Source organism: Sorghum bicolor, chromosome 4 (genome assembly GCF_000003195.3).
Source record: "Sorghum bicolor cultivar BTx623 chromosome 4, Sorghum_bicolor_NCBIv3, whole genome shotgun sequence".
Taxonomy (NCBI): domain Eukaryota; kingdom Viridiplantae; phylum Streptophyta; class Magnoliopsida; order Poales; family Poaceae; genus Sorghum; species Sorghum bicolor.
In genome coordinates, this window is record NC_012873.2 from 4,675,756 (window position 1) to 4,695,500 (window position 19,745).

Consider the following 19,745-nt stretch of genomic DNA (forward strand, 5'->3'; position numbering starts at 1 on the left):
GGGCCCACCAATCGCAGCGGGGCCAGTCGGGCTCCGGGCTCGGGCAGATATCCCGTCTGCAAGACTGCAGCCACTGGGCAGCGAAAACTCAAGCACGCGGCGATGCTGCGCCTTCGCGCTTGCGGCGGCACGGCGCCGGCGTCGGTGCCCGCGCTCGTCAGGGCCCGCCTCGCCAGGCGAGCCTCCTCCGCAGCCTCCGCCGCTGCCACCGTCGCCTCCGCTTCCTCCTCTTCGTCCGCCCTGGAAGAGCTCGCCGCCGAGCGCAGAGGTCACCCCTTTCTTTTTTTTGCCACATCTCTCCGCGTACTTTCGAACAGTGCTCCCGTTCCAGCTTCATACCGTGTTGTTGCTTAGAGCTGGCGCCCCCGATTTGTCCCGTTCACCTCATTGTGTGGCGTGCGGCGGCGAGTGGAGTTAGACCGCCCATATTGAAAGCGGCGTGCCAGGAAGGAGATGGCGTGGTGCGCCCGCTAACGCAACGGGCAACGGCCATGGTGATGTCTTCCTGTTTGCTGAAATGCCCCCAAGGGAAGAGTGCGTTGCTTGCAGTGTTAACGCAGCAGCGAAATTGCGTCATGCTAGTCGCTAGGTGCTAGGTTCACGTGTACAGGGGCGAGGCGCCTGATTGTAGCTTCAGCGTATATTTAGAGCATTTGTCAATAAAAGGTTCGCTCATGTGAGGACCGAGAACTGCCGTTGCTAAGATTGCTTCTCTTAATCACCAGGGACCTGGGGATTTCTTCAAATCCGTCCCTTTTTTTTTTCTAGACATTTTCTCTAAACTGCTTTGCTCCTGAGCTGCATATACATTTCGCATCACTTTATTATTTGACGCAAGATTAAGAAACAACGATACCAGCAGCCTAAAACTTGACAATAAGTTATTCTAAATCATTTTACAAAGGTCAGCCTTCTCCAACGTCCTGCTATAGTGCATCTCATTCAGACATTGGTGCACTGTAAAACCAAACATCTTTTTGATTGGGTTAATAGCTGTCTGTTGTTATTACTTAAATTGAAGTAAAAACTAGCTTTAAAAATGATTCCTTGTTTAGGTTTGGCAAAGGTCATTTTAAAGAAGGGGAAGACCCAAATATTCCGAGATGGAAGCCCAATGGTGTACAGCGGTGCTGTTGATAGGATAATTGGTCGACCTCCTCCGAAATCTGGCGATGTTGTTCTGGTAGCTGATGGGACAGAGAAACCTATTGGATGGGGCCTCTACAACTCTGTGTCTATGTTTTGTGTTCGGTTGATGCAGCTAGAAGAAGATGCAATAAGGTGACATAGATACCAGTTTTTACACCTACATTTTAGCAGCTCAAGCTGACATATCACTTACCTTCTTTCTTTCCAGAGATCCCACATGTGCACTTAATATGGAAAGACTGCTTGAAGCAAGGATTTCATCTGCTGTTGATTTGCGGCGCAGTTTGGGTCTCCCTTCAGCTGACACAAATGCTTATCGCCTCATCAACAGTGAAGGGGACCGGTGTGTGTTAAATTTAGTTACCATGGGAAGTTGGGACCTTGTTCAAGTCACTAAAGAAGTATAATTTGTAGAGTGTATTCTTAGTTTTGTAGAGTAATAGTGCAATAACTATCATAAGCTAAAATCTTTAGATAAAGAATATGTTGTTATTGTCTTGTTGGTGTCTTTGAGTTCTGCTTGAGGACTGTACTGTTCAGCATCAAAGTATTAGTTTTACTGTATTTTCTTAGGAACACCAAGGGCTTTATATCATTCTTGACTCAGTTTTCTTGGAAACACATCTGAAATTTGTTCTCACTAATTCTGAGTTGCAGATTGTCTGGTCTAATAGTGGACATCTTTGCTGATGTTGCTGTCATTGCTTCATCTGCTGCTTGGGTTGAGAAATATAGGCAAGAAATACAATTTCTTGTTAGCAAAGTTAACGGCATCAGCCATATAAAGTGGAGGCCATCGGCAGATATTTTGAAAGAAGAAGGATTGGATATATCAGAGCATAAGGAGCCTGCTTCACCATGCTCAACTGTTAAGGTGGACCTGTTGACTTAGACAAATTTATGATTCAGTATCTTGATAGTTCATGTTATAGGTTTGGTTCCCTCATTGTAGTTGTAGCACCTTACCTATTACCATACTCATTGAGTTGGCAAGATGGTAATGAGACTGATGCAAAACATAGGAACCAATGTGTCTCTTACGGCTTTGCTGCCAATCTGGCTACTGCCTTGCTGCTTGCTGGGGAGGAGGGCCAGTTTTGATCAATGGCTGGAGCGTGAGGGATCTCCTTCTTGTTGTCCCATGTTCCTAGTGGCTAGGTCGTTGGTATTTGTAAGGAAAAGGCCTGTATGTAATTTTGCGATCCAATGGGTGTGTGGGTGTGGGTGTAACCAGGGTTCTTTACCCTTTTCCCTTCTTTAATATAATGATACACAGCTCTTCTATGTGTTCGAGGGGGTAAAAAAGCAAGTGTGCACTGTTACCTTTTGCAATTAGTTTGACTTTTGAGGTTGTACAATATATCGTTTCTGTGATGTTGTATCACCCATGTTTTTTTTTTCAGGTCATGGAGAATGGCATTGTCTACTTAGTCTCATTAGAGGGTCAGAAGACAGGGTTTTATGCAGATCAACGGGAAAACCGCTCTTTCATATCTTTACTTTCAAAGGACCAAAGGGTCCTTGACCTTTGCTGCTACAGTGGTGGCTTTGCTCTTAACGCAGCTAAGGGTGGTGCTGATAATGTCATTGGTAAAATATTTTAAGTTGATAAACATCTTTCAAGTGTTTTTGAAGTTATTTACAATTGAATTTTGGTGGGATAGCATCATCAGTTTGAAAATCCCACACTATGATTTTTTTTTATTTTGCTAGCCTCCTTCCTATAATACTCTGCTTGATTTCCGGTACAAAATATTTCAATCAGTGTAATTACTTTCAGGCATTGATTCATCAGGATTGGCACTAGACCTTGCCAATGAGAATATTGTTCTCAATGAGCTAAACCATGGAAAAATCTCATTTGTAAAAGGAGATGCAACTACATTCATGAAAGGAGCTATCTCAGAAAATGAGCTGTGGGATTTGGTAATCCTTGACCCTCCAAAGTTGGCGCCGCGAAAGAAGGTATACATAATTGCGTCCTCTGGGTCTCCAATTTACTTGTTAACATCTAGTTTGACTCGAAATGGGTCTATGTTTCATCTGTGTATGCGAACACTTAAGCATGCTATATACTGTTTATGGATTGTTAGTCCATGACTCACATGAATCTACTCGCCCTCAGCATGTATGCCATGAGCTGCAGCCAATCCTTTGTCCCAATTTCAGACAGCTGGTACATATTTACTCACTAATTTTAGCTAATCAGGTGTTGTATTGTATGGGATAAAGGGGTGATGTTGTACCCCTTGCAGATGAAATTATGGGCAGTGCCTTCTTAAAGCTTACCAAGTCAAATGGTCTTGATTATCTCAATACCCCTTTTCATTGTTTTTGTTGTTCATCATCTCTTGCAGGTGCTACAAAGTGCATCCGGTATGTATAGAAGCTTGAACGCGCTTGCAATGCAAGTGGTGAAGCCAGGGGGGTTACTCATGACATGCTCTTGTTCTGGAGCTATGACCCAAAGTGGCATGTTCCTGAAAACCATTCAGGTATCACAATGTTCTGGAACTTATGGCATAACTACTCAACATACATATTGCCACCTGTTTACTTATTTCTAGTATGTCAAACTATTTCGCATCTGCGAAAGTAAAAAAAAAAGGTTCTCTTACCAAATAAGAAAGGTTACAATCCTCACAGTATTAAGTCTAGGTATCTGGTGACTAAAATAAACCAGAGCAATGGTTATTTATGTTCTTCGCATCCATATTGACAATTTTGTGTTGGTTTGTTCACATAGATGCTCATAACTTCCTTTTACTACTACTTTTAGGGTGTTTAACTTCCTCTTACTACTGCTTTTAGGGTGCTGCATCAATGGCTGGCCGTAAGGTTACGGTCTTACGTCAAGCTGGGGCAGCCTGTGATCACCCCATCGACCCTGCATACCCTGAGGGCCAGTATCTCAGCAATTACTTGCTGCGCGTGGCATGAAAAATAAAAGAGTTAAAAGCAGAGTCAAGTTAGTAGCTGTAGCAGGCTGACAAGCCTACGAGGACCGATCATTTCTGAAGAGCTCAAGTTCATCTCATAGCTTAGTCATGCAGGTTAGGTTTAGTTGTTTTATGAAGAAAAAACAAAGCATGGAACTGACATTCACTTCTGACTTCTGATTATACAGTTTTGTAGAAAATAAAGCTATTTGTTTCAATGTAATGTACAATCTGTGCACGAGTGGATCCAAAGTTGTCACTTGTACACGCATGCCTACTTTGTATATATTCTACACCAACGATCACGAATAAAATTTCTATTTGGTACAAGATACATTTGGACCATAATCTGAATTGTTTGGTGTTTGCCTGTGTAACATTTAACTTCCAAAGCATATCAGCGACCTAAAGTGGCTCTGTTCCATGACAAGTAGCTGTTATCTCCCATTTTCCTGTGGGTGACCAGAAGAAAATCATATTAGTACTTCAACACAGCAAGAAGTGATGTAACCAGATATGTCTTACAGCATGTTCATCTTGATGTACTTGCAATCTATGACAATTAGAAAATCACTAACCTTGGTTTTATCAAGTATAGCAAGGTGAATGCAAATGCCAAGAAAAAGCAGATTCCACCAACAGTGAGATATGCAAGGCCCAGAAAATCATTCTTTCCACCAATCCAGGTTGCAGTAGAAAGCACCAACTTCTTCTTGCCACTAAAGCTATAGGTGTTGTAGTTGTTCTCCAATTGAACTGTAATTGTATCGTTTTCCTTGAGATCAACATATATCCTACCATACAGCTTTCTGAATGTTGGAAGTGCTGCAGTTCGCATCCAAACAATAAGGTCCTCTTGCTTACTCAACTGCTCAGAAGAAAAACAAGTTAGTGACTTCAGGGGCACAAGGTATCCTAAACGATCATTAACTTATCTTAACCAATCCACGAAAAAATTCATTGGGAGTCATTTGATATTTAAACTTGATAATTACCATATGCTAAAAGCATAATTTCCCTATGAGGTACCCACCAACAATTATGCATAGAATTGGATGATACAAAGCAAGATCCATGAACATACCGGGATACTTGAATCAAGTGTTTTTCCACCTTTAAGAGGTCCTTCCTGAAAGTTTGTTGGGAAGACATCACTCCCGAATTTGTGGTCTCTGTCACTCTTCCATGAGATGTCATTCTTATCCACTCTCAAGGTTACATTATTGTGGATGAGGTTATATGTATCATTGAACAGGCTCCATGCAATAAGACCACAAGGCACAATTGGCTTTCCATCTACGGTTTTGGCCTCAGGATCACAATTGCTAGTCTCACTCGCCTTACTTTTATCTCTTAGCTGTACATCATTACGGCTCTTGACATACCTGAATGTGATGAATGTTTCAGTTAAGTAGGGAAAAATACATCTTAAGAGCAAGAAGACTTTTCACTGACAAAAGTGTAAAACATTCATCAGACAAAAGTGTGTGTGTGTGTGTGTGTGTGAGAGAGAGAGAGAGAGAGAGAGAGAGAGAGTATTGGGTAAAGATTGCATACCTCCTGTGATTCTGGTAAAAGTCATCCAGCTGATAATACACGAAAATCGGCTGTTTCATATCCTTTGTAATCTGAAGACCATGTAATCAAATATTTGAGCCAATTATTCATTTGATTTTTTATAGCAAGATGCATATTTGTAAAGTAACTGACATGTCACACACTAGTCAATGTTGTTTGAATGATATAGTTTTTCCATTCCCAAAATTTCAAGTTAGAAGAACATCCAGATAATTCCATTACCGTCAGATTCCTTGTGCAGGCTTTTGGTATACTCTCATTCCGGATGTAGGCAAGCTTGTCAGTCACACCAGCAGGGACACATGCATCATCATACCGATCAACGATCTCGACAACCTGCAGCAGAGAAAACAACCAACATAAACAAAATGACAGAGCTTATATTTCAAACCAAGCAGATAGGTTATTGGGCATACTTGTCGTGAAGATCGCAGCGAAACAATACCAATTGGGACAAAAATCACACCAACAAGAACAAATACTGAAATAACCTGTGTAACATAAGACGTTAAGCACAACCATTTGTGGGGTTTGATGTAGGAAAGCTGATGACACCAAGGAAAATCTGTACTATTGAGCTCACCCATTTTGGAGTAAGAATCGGCTTGCAAGCTGGAAGCTCCTGCTGTGTAAACTTGGAATCTGTTTGCAAACAGAAGGAGAACGTTAGAAACCCCTTAATTCCAGCAAAGCTAATGTGTTTTTTTAGGAAAATCAGCAAAGCTAATATGAACATCTGATCTTTTAGAAAAATGAATATCTGATAAGCAGGATGGTCAGTTAAACAAATTGCAGTATTTTGATCTCTTGAAACTCCAGTTCTGATTCTGACACTACTCAGCTCCCACCCGTATTATATTATCATGTATTAACAGAGGAAAAATCCATATTATCATGTATTAAATGAGGAAAAATCATGGGCTTAAAGTTTCTCTACCATATTATCCTAAAGCAATAAAGAACATCAGATTTCCCTACTTACCTGAAATCAAACCTCACAAGGTTATAAAAACTTATATCCAAGCACAAAACTAACAAACGGCCAGCCTAAAAATACCCAAAAGAAGAGGTTCTAAACCCCAAGGAAAACAGGAATGAAAGTAGAGATATTATCCTTGATTGAAGCCTAAAAATAGAGACAACATCAGCAAGATCATATTCAGAAAGAAGATCTCACACTTGGGCTTCCTGGAGTTCCTCCTAGCCTGCGCGGCGCCATCCCCGGATCCGCCGGAGCTCGACCCGGCGGCGTGGCTATCCATCCCACCAGCCGCCAAGAAAAAAACCGCCTCTACCTACCTGCCGCCCAAACGGACCTCGCGAATATCGCCGGCCGCCGGCAGCAATAGCCCAAGAAAGCACAACGAAAAAGAACGGCGTCCCGGGACTCCGCTGCCTCGAGAGATTTGGTGGCGGGCGGAACGAAGGCGAGGCGGGGAAAGAAGTAGAAGAACACGGGAAAAAGCTGGGGCCTTGCTGGTCCTCCTCTTGCGAAGGTTACAAGGAAGGAGGATGAGGAGGGGAGCGGTTTGACTATACAAGAAGAGGTTGGCCGTGGAGGTGGTGGTGGTCGTGCCCCCCGCGTTGAGCCGGCGGAGATGACCAACTGACCAAGGCGAGGGAGGGAGGAGTCGAATTAGTCAACGGAATGGTCATGTGGTTTTTTCTTCTTCTTCCTGTAGTAGTACAAATTTTCTAAGGAGAAACAGCGTCCATCTAGAATAGAATGAATAGAAGTTGGAACGGCTGCTGGGCTGTATGGAGTAGTTGGGCGATTAGCTGTCCTCACAATTTTGGTGTATGCTTCCTGCCTGCAACTAACCGTGTGAGACTATTCCATCTAGCATGCATAGGCATAGCATAGGTGAAATTCATAATTGTTGTTATGTGTTTTTCAGTATTACTTTGCAATACTTTTCAGCAAACGAAAAATATTTTTCTGCTACAATAAATCAGCATAAGTATCAGCATAATTTAAATTTCAGCGAAGCAAATAATGTAGTACTTATGAGTTTTTTTATAAGTAGTACTTATGAGTTATGATTCTAGCATTGTTCATCATGTGAAGACTACCCTAAGGAGTTTAGGATGGGATGCAAATGTGTGATAGATGCATAAAAGAAGTTGTTGAGAAGAGCAAGAGAAGAAGAATAAAGATTTGCAGGAGTGAGGGATTGCACCAATGCAATGCGTAGGGTGTCAAAGAGATGTCACGACGTCGAATAATACCTGTGGAATGTGTTGACATAAAAAGTAAAGAAGATAGTTAAAATTAGAGGTGTGAGTGTAAAGGAGCCATATGAACACATAAACCTACTTGTTTAGTGCCATGATTGCAAATTATTGTCGTAATCTTTTTATGAGATTGTGTTTTTCCATCTAGAATGTGCTTGCATCTTTCCAAATCAAAGACTCATATTTTTCTCATGCGTCCTTGGAAATCACATGTAAGTATAATAATTTACACATGTTTTCTTGTAGCCGTATTCTTATACTTTTCATTCTACCTTTGAAAGTTCTTCTGGTTGAAAAATTCCCAAGAGCAAAAGCTACCACATCTTCTGGTTGCATATATTTCTTACTCTCCTATTCCTTGCAACTTCGATCAATCAAGTTATCTTTAGCGAGAATGAATCCTTTGTTAAATCATAGGAAAACATTCACTTTTAATGACACTTTTAGGGCATGATTGGTTGGCTTTCAAAATGTGCCAAGCCAAAGATTTGGCAAGCCATGATTTTGACTGTTATTTGGTTTGCTACCCAAAATTGCCAACCTCTTATATTTGACTTGCTAAATCCATGGCAAAATTTTTTCCCCTAACTTTGGCTTGCCAAAGCCTTGGCATGGCAAATTTTGGCCGCAAACCAATCAGACCCTTTAATATCCACATACTAAGTGACCTAATGTAAATCATTGCCGAGAAATTTTTTATACTCATTTGTATAGAGCAAATACTATTCCTAGTTAAAATCCATTTGAAACGATTAGAAAAAATGCTCAACCGGCAAACTTTAGGATCGCACATGAGTAAATAAACCAGTACTAAGTTTCAAAAAAAAAAAAACCAGTAGTAAAAGGTCCATGGGCAAACTTTGCAGCCCAACCGTCCAAGGTCCATGGGCTCGACATCGCTCATCCCGAACTTGATCCTAGGGGCCTTCAGCCCGATTTCTTTCTCCGAGAATCGCAAAACATAGCGGGCCTGAATCCGTTCTCTTTCCTAGTCATGTGACGTGTTTTCATTGAAAACTCCAAATCTGCGCAGCGCGACAGCGTTCGCCATAAACAAAAGGCAAAGCGCTCCATCATCCTAGCCAGCGCACCGAAAAAAAGTTAGGCCTTATTTAGTTCGCAAAAAATTTTAAGATTCTCTGTCACATCGAATCTTTTGTCGCATGCATAGAGTATTAAATATAGACGAAAATAAGAACTAACTGTACAGTTTATCTGTAATTTGTAAGATAAATTTTTTAAACCTAGTTACTCCGTGATTGGACAATGTATGTTAAATAAAAACGAAATGCTAAAGTAACAAAAAAACCAAAAAATTTTGCGAACTAAAGGCCTAATATAAAAAGTCAGTCGTGAGTCGGAGGAGGTGGGGCCCTCTCTCCGGCGTCCGCCATCGCCACTCGTCGTTTTCCTCGCTCGCACACCCGTGACCCCGTCCCGATTATTCCACTTTCAAATGGCGATGGCGATGATGACTCTGCGACGCGCGGTGGCGCTCGGTGCCCGACACATCCCCGCCGTCGCAGCCGCTTCCTCCCGCATCGTCCCCCTCCGACACGTACTCTCCCCCTCTCACCTTATCAAACCCGCCATCTTCCTCTCCGCCGCTTCATACCACACCCCTCGCCCTCCCGTCGCCGCGTCACTGTGCGGTGCCTCGTTCGCTTGCTTGGTGGTTGCGGGTTTGATATATTTTGGGTGTGCAGATGAGCGCGGGCGCGGGCGCCGCGGTGGAGAAGATCCGCGCCGCCGGGCTGCTCAGGACGCAGGGGCTCATCGCCGGGAAGTGGGTGGACGCCTACGACGGGAAGACCATCGAGGTGCGCGTCACTTTCCCGGATTAATCCCGCCTCGCGGGCACGTGCTCTTCCCGTTTCGTTGGAAATCACCTGGAATGCGGTGGGTTAGTTGGTTGGCTCCTCTCCTGTGGCGGCTTCACGGTCGACTCTGCGATGATTGTGGATCGGTGCTGAGATAGTTAATTCGACTGCAATTAGTGTTTATGTCGTTTTGCGCGCTAGCTATTGTAATATCGTGTTTAGCAGTTCGGGTGCTGGGTTTTGGGTGGAGTGTCGAGTTCATTTTCATGAATTCGTGGCTTGTATGAGCCTAGGTTGTCAACGCAGTGTTCCCATCGCGTCATTGTTCTGTTGCTATTACTTGTGGATAGCTTAAACATCATTTATTTCCCGTAGGTGCAAAATCCAGCAACTGGTGAGGTCCTTGCAAACGTGCCCTGTATGGGCAGCAGAGAAACATCTGATGCTATTGCTTCTGCTCACAGTACATTCTATTGTAAGTCTAATGTTTCAGTGCATTCGATTTTGATGCCTTACTACCAGGATTAAATTATGTTCCAGAATAAAACTGTTGCTGTCAAAGTGTTGTAAGATTCTAACAGGACAGCTACTTAAACACAGTAAATTAATGTGCGGCTATTTCTGAAGATAATGTCCAGGCTTTGTGCTGAACGGTGTGAATAGTATTAGCCTCTCTTTCATTTCAGTTCTTGCTTCTACTGTAACTCAGATAAGTATGGCCTTGTAAGAAAATAAAGTGTTCCTGGTGTCGTATGTGGCCCAAGTTTCCGAACTTAACAATGTCTATATCTTGTTTATATCTCGGAAATTCTTAGATGTTCTATTGCTGTAAAATACCTTAACTAATGGTAACTTCATACCTAGAACTAGCATATAAGCAAACTGCAACTGAATATCTATTGTAAAGTCTTCTTTTGATTCAAACGCTTGTTTTATTTTGGAAAAAACCCACTAAAAACTGGAAAATGGGGACAGGGATGCCCTATAATATATCCCAATTTTAAGATGCAACTTAAACCAGTAGGAAAATTAAAAAGTCCATACCACAAGTAAAATCTAGATACAGTAAGGTTAAAGCTAGGAAGTTTCTCGGCCTGTATCTGGATCACTTTTGATTAGTTTTTATGTACCTTTTAGGACTCGTAACCACATTTTCCCATGAAAGAATAGGTCTGCATGAAGTCAGTTCTTTGCAATTGCCATTTGCCTTTATGGATACTCTTGTACTAAAGCAAGAGTAATTCATATGTAAAATTCAGTCCTTTGCAATTTCTATTTCCCTCTATGGATACTCTTATACCAAAGCAAGAGTAATTCATATGTACATTTGGTTTTTTTATTGTAGTTGCATTTTATTTGTAACTTTCCTCTTTGTATGTTCTAATCCTTTCCTTCTCGTAGCTTGGAGTAAACTCACTGCAGGTGAGAGGAGCAAGGCACTAAGAAAATGGTAGTTTCTATGGAAATGAGTGCTATGTAAAATTTGTTTTTTATGATTGAGTAAATTGCATTGTGGGTAACAAAATTTGTGCCATGGGTGCAATCTAGTTAAAGAACTTAAAAATAAAAAATATCAGTGATATCATTTGAGTGTGCAATTGGGTCATTAGATGCCATCTGGGACATTATAATCCATGACATTGACAGGGCTGAAAGCATGGCAATAGATGGCGTAGGGTTCATTTACCCAACTGTGGTCTGCACATTTTGTGGAAAAGGGCAAAGGAAATGTGCACCAATTACACCACCTAAACTGTCGATCTTGGTGTTGGATTTTTGCTTGTCTGATGGTACTAATCTAGAATGGCTAGACGAGGACAAGTAGGTGGGGATGCAAATGCATTCACATGTCTAGGAAGGGATGCATGGCTTGGCCCATGCCAGTAAGGTGGCACCTCAGCATATGTTGGCTGAAGCAGCAATACAAGTGCGTGGATGATCAACGGCCACCTCAGTACCTCGCACGCTCTAGTATCGAAAAGAGAGGCAAAACAAAAGCAGATGTCCGTCACGGATACTGCAGTTCTTGGGCTAGTTTAGTACCCCCCCCCCCCAAAAAAAAAAAAACCTACAATCGAGTTAGTTGTGCATGTGTTTCCACACCATGTTGGTGTTCAGATATGTATGTGGCCTTACTTGACAAATAAGATTATTGACTAGATTTCTCAATTCTCAAATTCTATGACTAGATTGCACCCACCGCACAAGTCTTGGGTACCTATAACGTGTTTTACCCTTTATGATTTATAGCATTCATTTCTGTATTATTGCTTAAGTATTCCTTCTCACTAAGTATATTCATCAAGGTACGATCTAATTATTTCACACAAGGAAGAGCTTGCACTTCTCATGACACTGGAGCAGGGGAAACCTATGAAAGAAGCCCTGGGTGAGGTACTGATTTATATCATCCACTGATGTTAGTTGATGGTTGTGATTTTGAGGTTCTTTTGGGGCCTGATTGGTTGGTACTCCTCTGTTCAGGTCAATTATGGTGCAAGTTTCATAGAATATTTTGCAGAGGAAGCAAAGCGTATATATGGTGATATCATTCCCCCAACTTTATCTGATCGCAGATTGTTGGTTCTGAAGCAGGCAATATGCTGATACCTTTTCCTTTGTTACTTTGTTGCTGATGACCCTCACTCTTCTGCTGTTCTTTTATTAGCTTGGCGTATATTTTGTTTATGATATTTCATCATCAGTTTATATTGAATCCTGGTTTAATGCTCAGTTTAACTTGTGTACTGTACTAGTTTGGCTAGCTGATACATTGGTTTGACAGACAGATAGAGTGATATTGTCATAATCAGCACAAGAATAAAATCTAGTATTAATAAAATATTTATTGCATACAATAGTTCGTTTTATTGTACTCTGCTCTCCTGTATCAATAATTGAATGGCAGTACTCCTGCCAGTTTTATTATTATTATTATTAAAAAGGATTTGCCACCTAGCCAAATACTCGGCCTGGAGTTGGTGATGTCATATTCTAGAAGATAATATGTCCTTTTATGAAGTATGTAGACACATGATCTATTTCCAACTGGACTGAAAATGTTCTTTTGGCTAACTGCTTGCAACAGGGAAAAATAGTTTCACTTCAATATGATGTATTGGGAACTATGGATATTGTTGAACAATACATGGCTTTAGGATTTGCCCTTTTTAGTTTAGCAAGTCCATATGTGGAAGGAGTTAATTGCTAGTGCATTTGCCACTTCCATTTTGTTGAGCATATAGTCTGATTAAAAAACTCGAACTGAAGGGGTTAAGACTGCCCCCACAGCATTCCAAATAAGAAGACCTTCTCACCAGGCCGAGAAAACCCCCGAACCCCCACCCCACCCTTACAGGGTGCCTTTCCATTGCCCATGTGAGAATTGGGCCGGTGTCCCCCCAGAGCATTGGTTATGGGACAGACGAGGGGATTTTTTTAACCTCAGCCGGAAATTCGCTCCCACGGGGAGTCGAACTGAGGACCTGAGGAGTGCTGCTGGGCTACTCTGACCAACTGGACTAGAGGCCCTTTGACTAGTCTGATTATTGTAGACATCTTTGGTGAACTGTGGACTCCAATTTAGCAGTTCATTTTCTTGACCTGGTGTGCTAATTTCTGTACATGTGTTCTTCTTTTTTATCTTTCTTTTGAGTATTTATTACTGTGTGCAATGTGGAGATTTATACATCATGTATCTCAATGTTTCTCTCTTTTTTGTTTGCACTGCAGCCTGTTGGGGTAGTTGGAGCTATTACACCATGGAATTTTCCATTAGCAATGATAACCCGAAAGGTCTCTAGCAATGCAGTGCACTTCTCCATTGGAAAGTTTAAAAAAGAAACATAAGTCGATAACCAAGGAAGTTCTTTTTTGCATATATGGTTTTTGGGCAGGTTGGACCAGCTTTGGCGTGTGGCTGCACTGTTGTTGTCAAGCCATCAGAGTTCACCCCTCTGACAGCATTAGCTGCAGCAGATCTTGCTCTTCAAGCTGGAATACCAGCGGTAATCATCTTAAGTTTTCTATCATTCCCATCTTTTTTTGAACATTAAATACAGCAGGGGCGGCCCCCACTGTAGAGATTTTATTAAAAGAGGCAAAAAACTGTACAAACCTGTCTGACAAGAAGCCAAACAGCAGGAGCCGGCCTAAAAAGGCTGAAAACAAAACAGAAGTAAACAAGAAGCTCTACACAAAGAAGAAAAGCAGCTCGTTTAACTATGAAGTAGTAGAAACCAAAGAAGTTGGTGACCTTTCATGTAAAGTATGGAATTACGTACTGAATCTAAATGCTCTACCATTGTTTTGAGGAGGAAAACATCACACCAAGTCACCAAACTTGATGCAATTAATTATAGCTGCAATCCTACAAATGTAGGGGGCAGGAATCATATTTTGCAATGTGTTGATACTTGATACAAATCCTTTACTTGAACGTGCAAAAGTGTTCTCTATTGATTATGTGAATGATTTTGTTCTGTGGGTGTTTCTTTGTCATCAGTTTAACCTGTCTTGAACTTATTATATAATTCAGGGTGCACTAAATGTTGTGATGGGTAATGCTCCTGAGATAGGTGATGCATTACTGCAGAGTACACAGGTTCTATTTCCTCCCATCTTGTCTTGCATCTGCACTTTTCTGTCTTTATAGTATGTCAAGTAGGAATACTTGTGGTTGACACTATAATATAACTTTTGACTAGGTCAGAAAGATTACGTTCACTGGATCAACAGCTGTTGGCAAAAAACTGATGGCTGGATCTGCAAATACTGTGAAAAAGGTATAGTGAAGAGTTCCTTACTGAAAGTTTCTTATGCAATGTTTATAGCTATCTTCCTGTAAAAACATGATTACCACATCGTGTAACTTTTCATGATGAAATCATAATATGAACATCCTTGTGTTTAATTAACCTGTAAGAAATCTGTGCAGAGGGTTTATACAAACAGTAATAATCATCCAATTATCACCAGGTTTTATCCAGACTAGCCCTTATTACCCCTTCTTTTCCTTTTTGGTCGTTTCAGATTCTGAATCCATGGAATGTCTACTTTACTTACTGTTCCATGTACATGTACGAATCATCAATTCTTGAAAAAAGGGATAAATCCACTTTTAATCATAAGTCAGCCAAGAAACACCAGCTTTCTGGAAGCCTTCTGATGCCTGGTGGTGGTTTTGGGCCAGCTGGTGCTCAAATCATTCTTTCAGTTAGCATACTAGATTCCTAATGCTAATAGTGTTTTAGGGACTGCTTTCAAATTATTCTTTTAGATCTTATGAAACAGAGTTTTAATTTCTTAATAAGAAACTTAATTGCTGTTCGACAGCTATTGATATTGTTGCATACCAATAATGTGTTACTCTGATGTATTCTACTTTTTGGACTATATTGGTCATAACATATTAGGGCCTGTTTGGACAGGGAGGATTGCTCTAAGAAACTATAAGTTTTTTTTCTTTTAAACTTGAACTTAATCCCTCCTAAAAAGTATGCAATTCTCACATTTTGAGGACAAATATTTTCGAAACTAAACAAGGCCTAAGGCAAATATGTCATCTGTACTTTATTGCCATAATGTATCTACATAGCATTCTTTTTGGGACAACATTTGAGTGCTAGAATTGCATTCTTTTTTGGATGGAGGGAGTATACCTAAAATTTTCACTCTGTGGACAAGTGTTTTGTTTTTTGAACATGGTCTTGTTTTTCGCATGCTCTGTCATTTCAGTCTGAGACCTTCTAATGATGATGCTTACAAAAAAAATTATTATTTTGTAGGTCTCCTTGGAACTTGGTGGGAATGCACCTTGCATTGTTTTCGATGATGCAGACATTGATGTTGCTGTTAAAGGCAGTGTAAGACTCTTTTACATTTATCTTCTTTGTTTCTTTACTAGCATGCAAACAAATAAAATCATCTTTAGTTCGCTTGGTGGATGAGGGTGACATTATCTGTCAAGAATCTGTAAATAATCTCTTAAATAAATTACCAGGATCTATTATTTTCATTCCTTTGTGGTTTTGGTGTGCAAAATAGAAAAAAATGCCATGTTCTCTAAATTGTCCAATTTAGGTCAACGAATGCATTAAGAATATTTGGATTTTGAATTTATTTTTTTCTGAGCAGCAAAGATAATAAGAGATGCACCCTTAATCTCGTATCCCAAGTCCCAGTTTAGATTTTTGAAAAAAATCAGTGAAATACTGTATTTACATCTCCTTAAGGGTCAGTATCTACATGACACAACTTTCTGCCTGGTATATTGCTTACTGCATATGGTAGACACTGTTTTGTTTTTATCAACTGCTACCTGCTCAAAATTTTCCCATGGTATGTGTATTATTTATGTTCAGAGTAGACAGAATTGGCCAGCATTAATTGTTAACCACTTGGAGGAGCGCATGGCATACCTGATCTAACTGCTGAATATAATTAGAGCTTATCTATAACCAGTGTTTTCCTAAATTCTAAATGGTAACAGTTAGCCACCTACCATTTAGTCATTATTCGGGCTAAACGGCCATTTAAATGGGTGAAACAGGTGTTTAAACGAGATAAACGACCGATGAAATGGAAACACTTATTGCCTAAGTGGTCATTTAGCCCGTTTAAAACTTTAAATGCTACACGGTGGTACATTGTTTAAACGAGAGGTCACTAAGCGGTCATTTAGCTAAACGAGATAAACGAGAAATCAAAGGTAGATTAGAGAGGTTGCTACGGTTTGGGATGCTAATCCAGATGTTGGATTATTGGATTACCTGGTCTGGGGATAAAAGGGATCTAGTGCCCTACTAAGAGGAAGGGCAAACAGGTCATTTTGACATGTAAGTTAGCTATAAGACTTATTGAAAACTGTCAACAATGTCGTGAAAGAGGTTAAAATTTATGGATAGTGGTATTGACAGGATATAGGCTTTTTACGTGGCAGATCAGGATAAAGTTTTAGCCAATGGCATATAGAAAAGTTTCCTTTGTTTTTCTTAAAGAGCAGATAGAATCCAAGCTTCAACTGTTGAATCCAGGAGGAGCGAAGGACCATGTCAGAGTTTAGATCTATCAGAAAACAGCATGGTCACATAGCTTTTCTGAGACAATAAACATAGTCCTTTTTTGCTTGAGAGTTTAAACGAGGTTCACTTGAGATATTATACTTTGTTTGACTTTGTTGTTGAAATATTGCATTGCCCTTGCAAATGTGATCAATATTCACTAATTCCATGTGTGCAGCTTGCTGCCAAGTTCCGTAACAGTGGACAGACATGTGTTTGTGCAAACAGGATATTGGTGCAAGAAGGTATATTGATCATATATGTGATTTGAATGTTAGTGAGGCCTCGTTTGATCCATCAAACAGTAATATGTTGCATCTATAGGTATCTACGAAAAGTTTGCAACTGCATTCATCAAGGCTGTTCAGAGTTTGAAGGTTGGGAATGGGCTAGAAGAGAGTACATCTCAGGTATAGAATTCCAACAACGACCATTATCACCATGATAAATAACCTAGTACCATTTCCAAATTTGTATTTCTTGCGTTCATTGCATAAACAGTGTTTTACATTCAATGTTTATGAGCTGTTTAACATCTAATATTAGTATATTATAGACCATTCATATTCTTCTGTTGCCATACGCTTTTTTCTGATGTGCTGTGCTCTCTGTTTTGTTTACCTAGTAAAACATTTCTTTAGCATCTTGCATCTATATACCTTTGACTTAGGAGTTCCATTTCCTTTCATATGCAGGGTCCTCTGATTAACGAAGCTGCTGTTCAGAAGGTGCATATTTTAGCCACTAATATGTCCCAACTACATAGTCCCCTGCCCTCCCTCCTTCCTCTAAAGTGAGCAATTACTCATGCTTTATTTGTTGGCCTATTTTTTTCCCTCTAGGTGGAGAAGTTCATAAATGACGCGACTTCAAAGGTAATTTCAAATCATCATAAGGGTGTGTGTTTTCCCTTCCAAACTGGGAGGGTTCACACAAAAGAGAAAAAGGAACTGGACTGATTCCTGCCCCCAGGCCCTGTTGGTTTGTCTGCACTCAGGACAGACCGGTTTCTTGGATTTCTTTTGGCTGAAATCAGATCAACCCGAATTGGTTAATATGTGGGTTTAAATTGGAATATCTGGTTCTCGCTTATTTCATTGAGAACTGAAATATGTTTTTCGTGTTTTGTTGCCTCTCTATGAAAGGCATGTGAAGTACCCTCTTCAATCTTTTGTAGGGAGCAAATATCATGCTAGGTGGTAAAAGACACAGCCTGGGGATGACATTTTATGAGCCAACTGTAGTAGGGAATGTCAGCAATGATATGCTTCTTTTCAGGTAAAGTTTACAGGTGTACCTTCTAACCTTAGCAAATTTCAGTCAAACCTTGTTGTAGTGCATATATTCTACTTTCATGTGCGAATAAATGTCATACATTGAGCAGCTGTCTGACACTTCAAAGTTGTTAACATCTTTTTCATTCCAGAGAAGAAGTTTTTGGTCCAGTTGCACCCCTTATACCATTCAAAACTGAGGAAGAAGCAGTCCATATGGCCAACGATACAAACGCAGGTTCATTTACAATATGTAGTGCACCAATTATTTAGTACTCTTGCACAAATTGAATGTTAGCATAATTTGCATGTTATGCTTTAGTAAGGAAATGTTAATAGAGCTAGGCAGGATACAATGTAAATGTAGCAACATCGGCTTATTTCTTGTCCATACTTCAATGTTCTTTATCCAGCAGTATCTTTGGATGTCTTAAAACTGAAATATGCCAAGAACTGTGTGCATACTGCTAACAAATGGAAGATGTGGATCCTTGTCTGCAAAGTAGATATCCCTTGTTATGTCTGATCTCAAGCATTTCTCAACTGTGCTGGATCTGCAGGCTTAGCTGCATACATATTTACCAAGAGCATACCTCGTTCATGGCGTGTATCTGAATCTCTTGAATACGGCTTAGTTGGGGTAAACGAGGGAATTATTTCAACAGAGGTAAGAAGCAGCCAATACAAAGATACTCTCTCCGTTCTAAAATGTAGGTCGTTTTAGTTTTATACTATCAAAACTTTCAAGTTTATAGAAAAATCTGTAAACATCTACAGTTACTTCTGCATTTTTCATGGTGGATTTAATGTTGTTGATCTCTATGCAATTTAATGTTGTAGATCTCTATTCTCTATGCAATTTACTCAAGACATTTCATTGTGGATTTGACATTGTAGATCTCTATATCCGTTAAAGATAGAGAAGTTTGACTTTGGACAAAACTAAAATGACATACATTTTCAAATGGTTGGAGTAGTATACAATTAGCCTACTTGGTGGCCAGTACATCAAGTTAATCTGGCTTAAAATGTTCAGGTGGCACCATTTGGTGGAGTAAAGCAGTCTGGTCTAGGGAGGGAAGGTTCGAAGTACGGCATCGACGAATACTTGGAGGTTGGTAAACTCACAGGTCTTTATTTGTGTTACTCCTGCAGTGTTGCTCCAACTCTGACATGTCTGTACTCCATGTGCAACTGCAGCTCAAGTACATCTGCATGGGAAACTTGGGTTGAGTCCTGAAATCGGCCCCAGGCTAGAAACGCTTGGCAGATGATGATGAACCGAGAAACCAAGTAAGCAGGCGTGCTTAGAAGGGTGCGAGTTGCGTTTAGCTGCAAGATCGGAGATGGGAAAGGGGCCGGCCACTGGTTGTGGGTGAGCAGTTTTAGAATAAAGCGAATAAGTCGTGGAGCATGAATAAGAAAGCCGAATGAGTTGTAAATGACGTGAACTATTAAAGTATGGCTTCGCCTTCGTACTTTTGTATACATAATCATGGCACTTGTCTATAGTGTCTCCAAAGACGTTCATGTTATACGGAATAAAAGCATGTAGGTCGGATAGACTGTGTCAGATGCTACGTTACAGGCTGTCGGTGGTATGTACAGCGACCTCGCCGGGTTCCTGAAGAAAGGTGGATCCTGCATTCCTGCCTGCAGGAGTAATATGATTATCTCGTGGCTGCGCCG

The 19,745-nt window shown here is 40.6% G+C and overlaps 3 protein-coding genes across 3 annotated transcripts; 2 read left to right on the plus strand and 1 right to left on the minus strand.

The window, feature by feature from the left end:
* LOC8077190 (ribosomal RNA large subunit methyltransferase I) lies at positions 47-4,422 on the plus strand. The gene is made up of 8 exons (XM_002451587.2): positions 47-268; positions 1,056-1,281; positions 1,358-1,492; positions 1,807-2,023; positions 2,553-2,739; positions 2,930-3,114; positions 3,507-3,644; positions 3,961-4,422. The coding sequence occupies exons 1-8, from the start codon at positions 103-105 to the stop codon at positions 4,087-4,089; spliced, it is 1,383 nt and encodes a 460-aa protein (XP_002451632.1). The 5' UTR covers positions 47-102; the 3' UTR covers positions 4,090-4,422.
* LOC8077191 (ALA-interacting subunit 3) lies at positions 4,235-7,360 on the minus strand. The gene is made up of 8 exons (XM_002453330.2): positions 6,844-7,360; positions 6,250-6,308; positions 6,083-6,157; positions 5,889-6,002; positions 5,646-5,716; positions 5,173-5,473; positions 4,667-4,956; positions 4,235-4,540 (listed from the first exon to the last, which is right to left on the minus strand). The coding sequence occupies exons 1-8, from the start codon at positions 6,926-6,928 to the stop codon at positions 4,486-4,488; spliced, it is 1,050 nt and encodes a 349-aa protein (XP_002453375.1). The 5' UTR covers positions 6,929-7,360; the 3' UTR covers positions 4,235-4,485.
* LOC110434633 (succinate-semialdehyde dehydrogenase, mitochondrial) lies at positions 9,301-19,636 on the plus strand. The gene is made up of 20 exons (XM_021459110.1): positions 9,301-9,459; positions 9,608-9,721; positions 10,097-10,196; positions 11,123-11,171; positions 12,028-12,115; positions 12,206-12,316; positions 13,454-13,516; positions 13,618-13,728; positions 14,259-14,324; positions 14,428-14,505; positions 15,508-15,585; positions 16,961-17,027; positions 17,107-17,192; positions 17,478-17,510; positions 17,625-17,657; positions 17,960-18,060; positions 18,209-18,294; positions 18,617-18,723; positions 19,093-19,170; positions 19,257-19,636. Exons 1-20 carry the CDS (start codon positions 9,358-9,360, stop codon positions 19,287-19,289), a joined length of 1,584 nt encoding a protein of 527 aa, XP_021314785.1. The 5' UTR covers positions 9,301-9,357; the 3' UTR covers positions 19,290-19,636.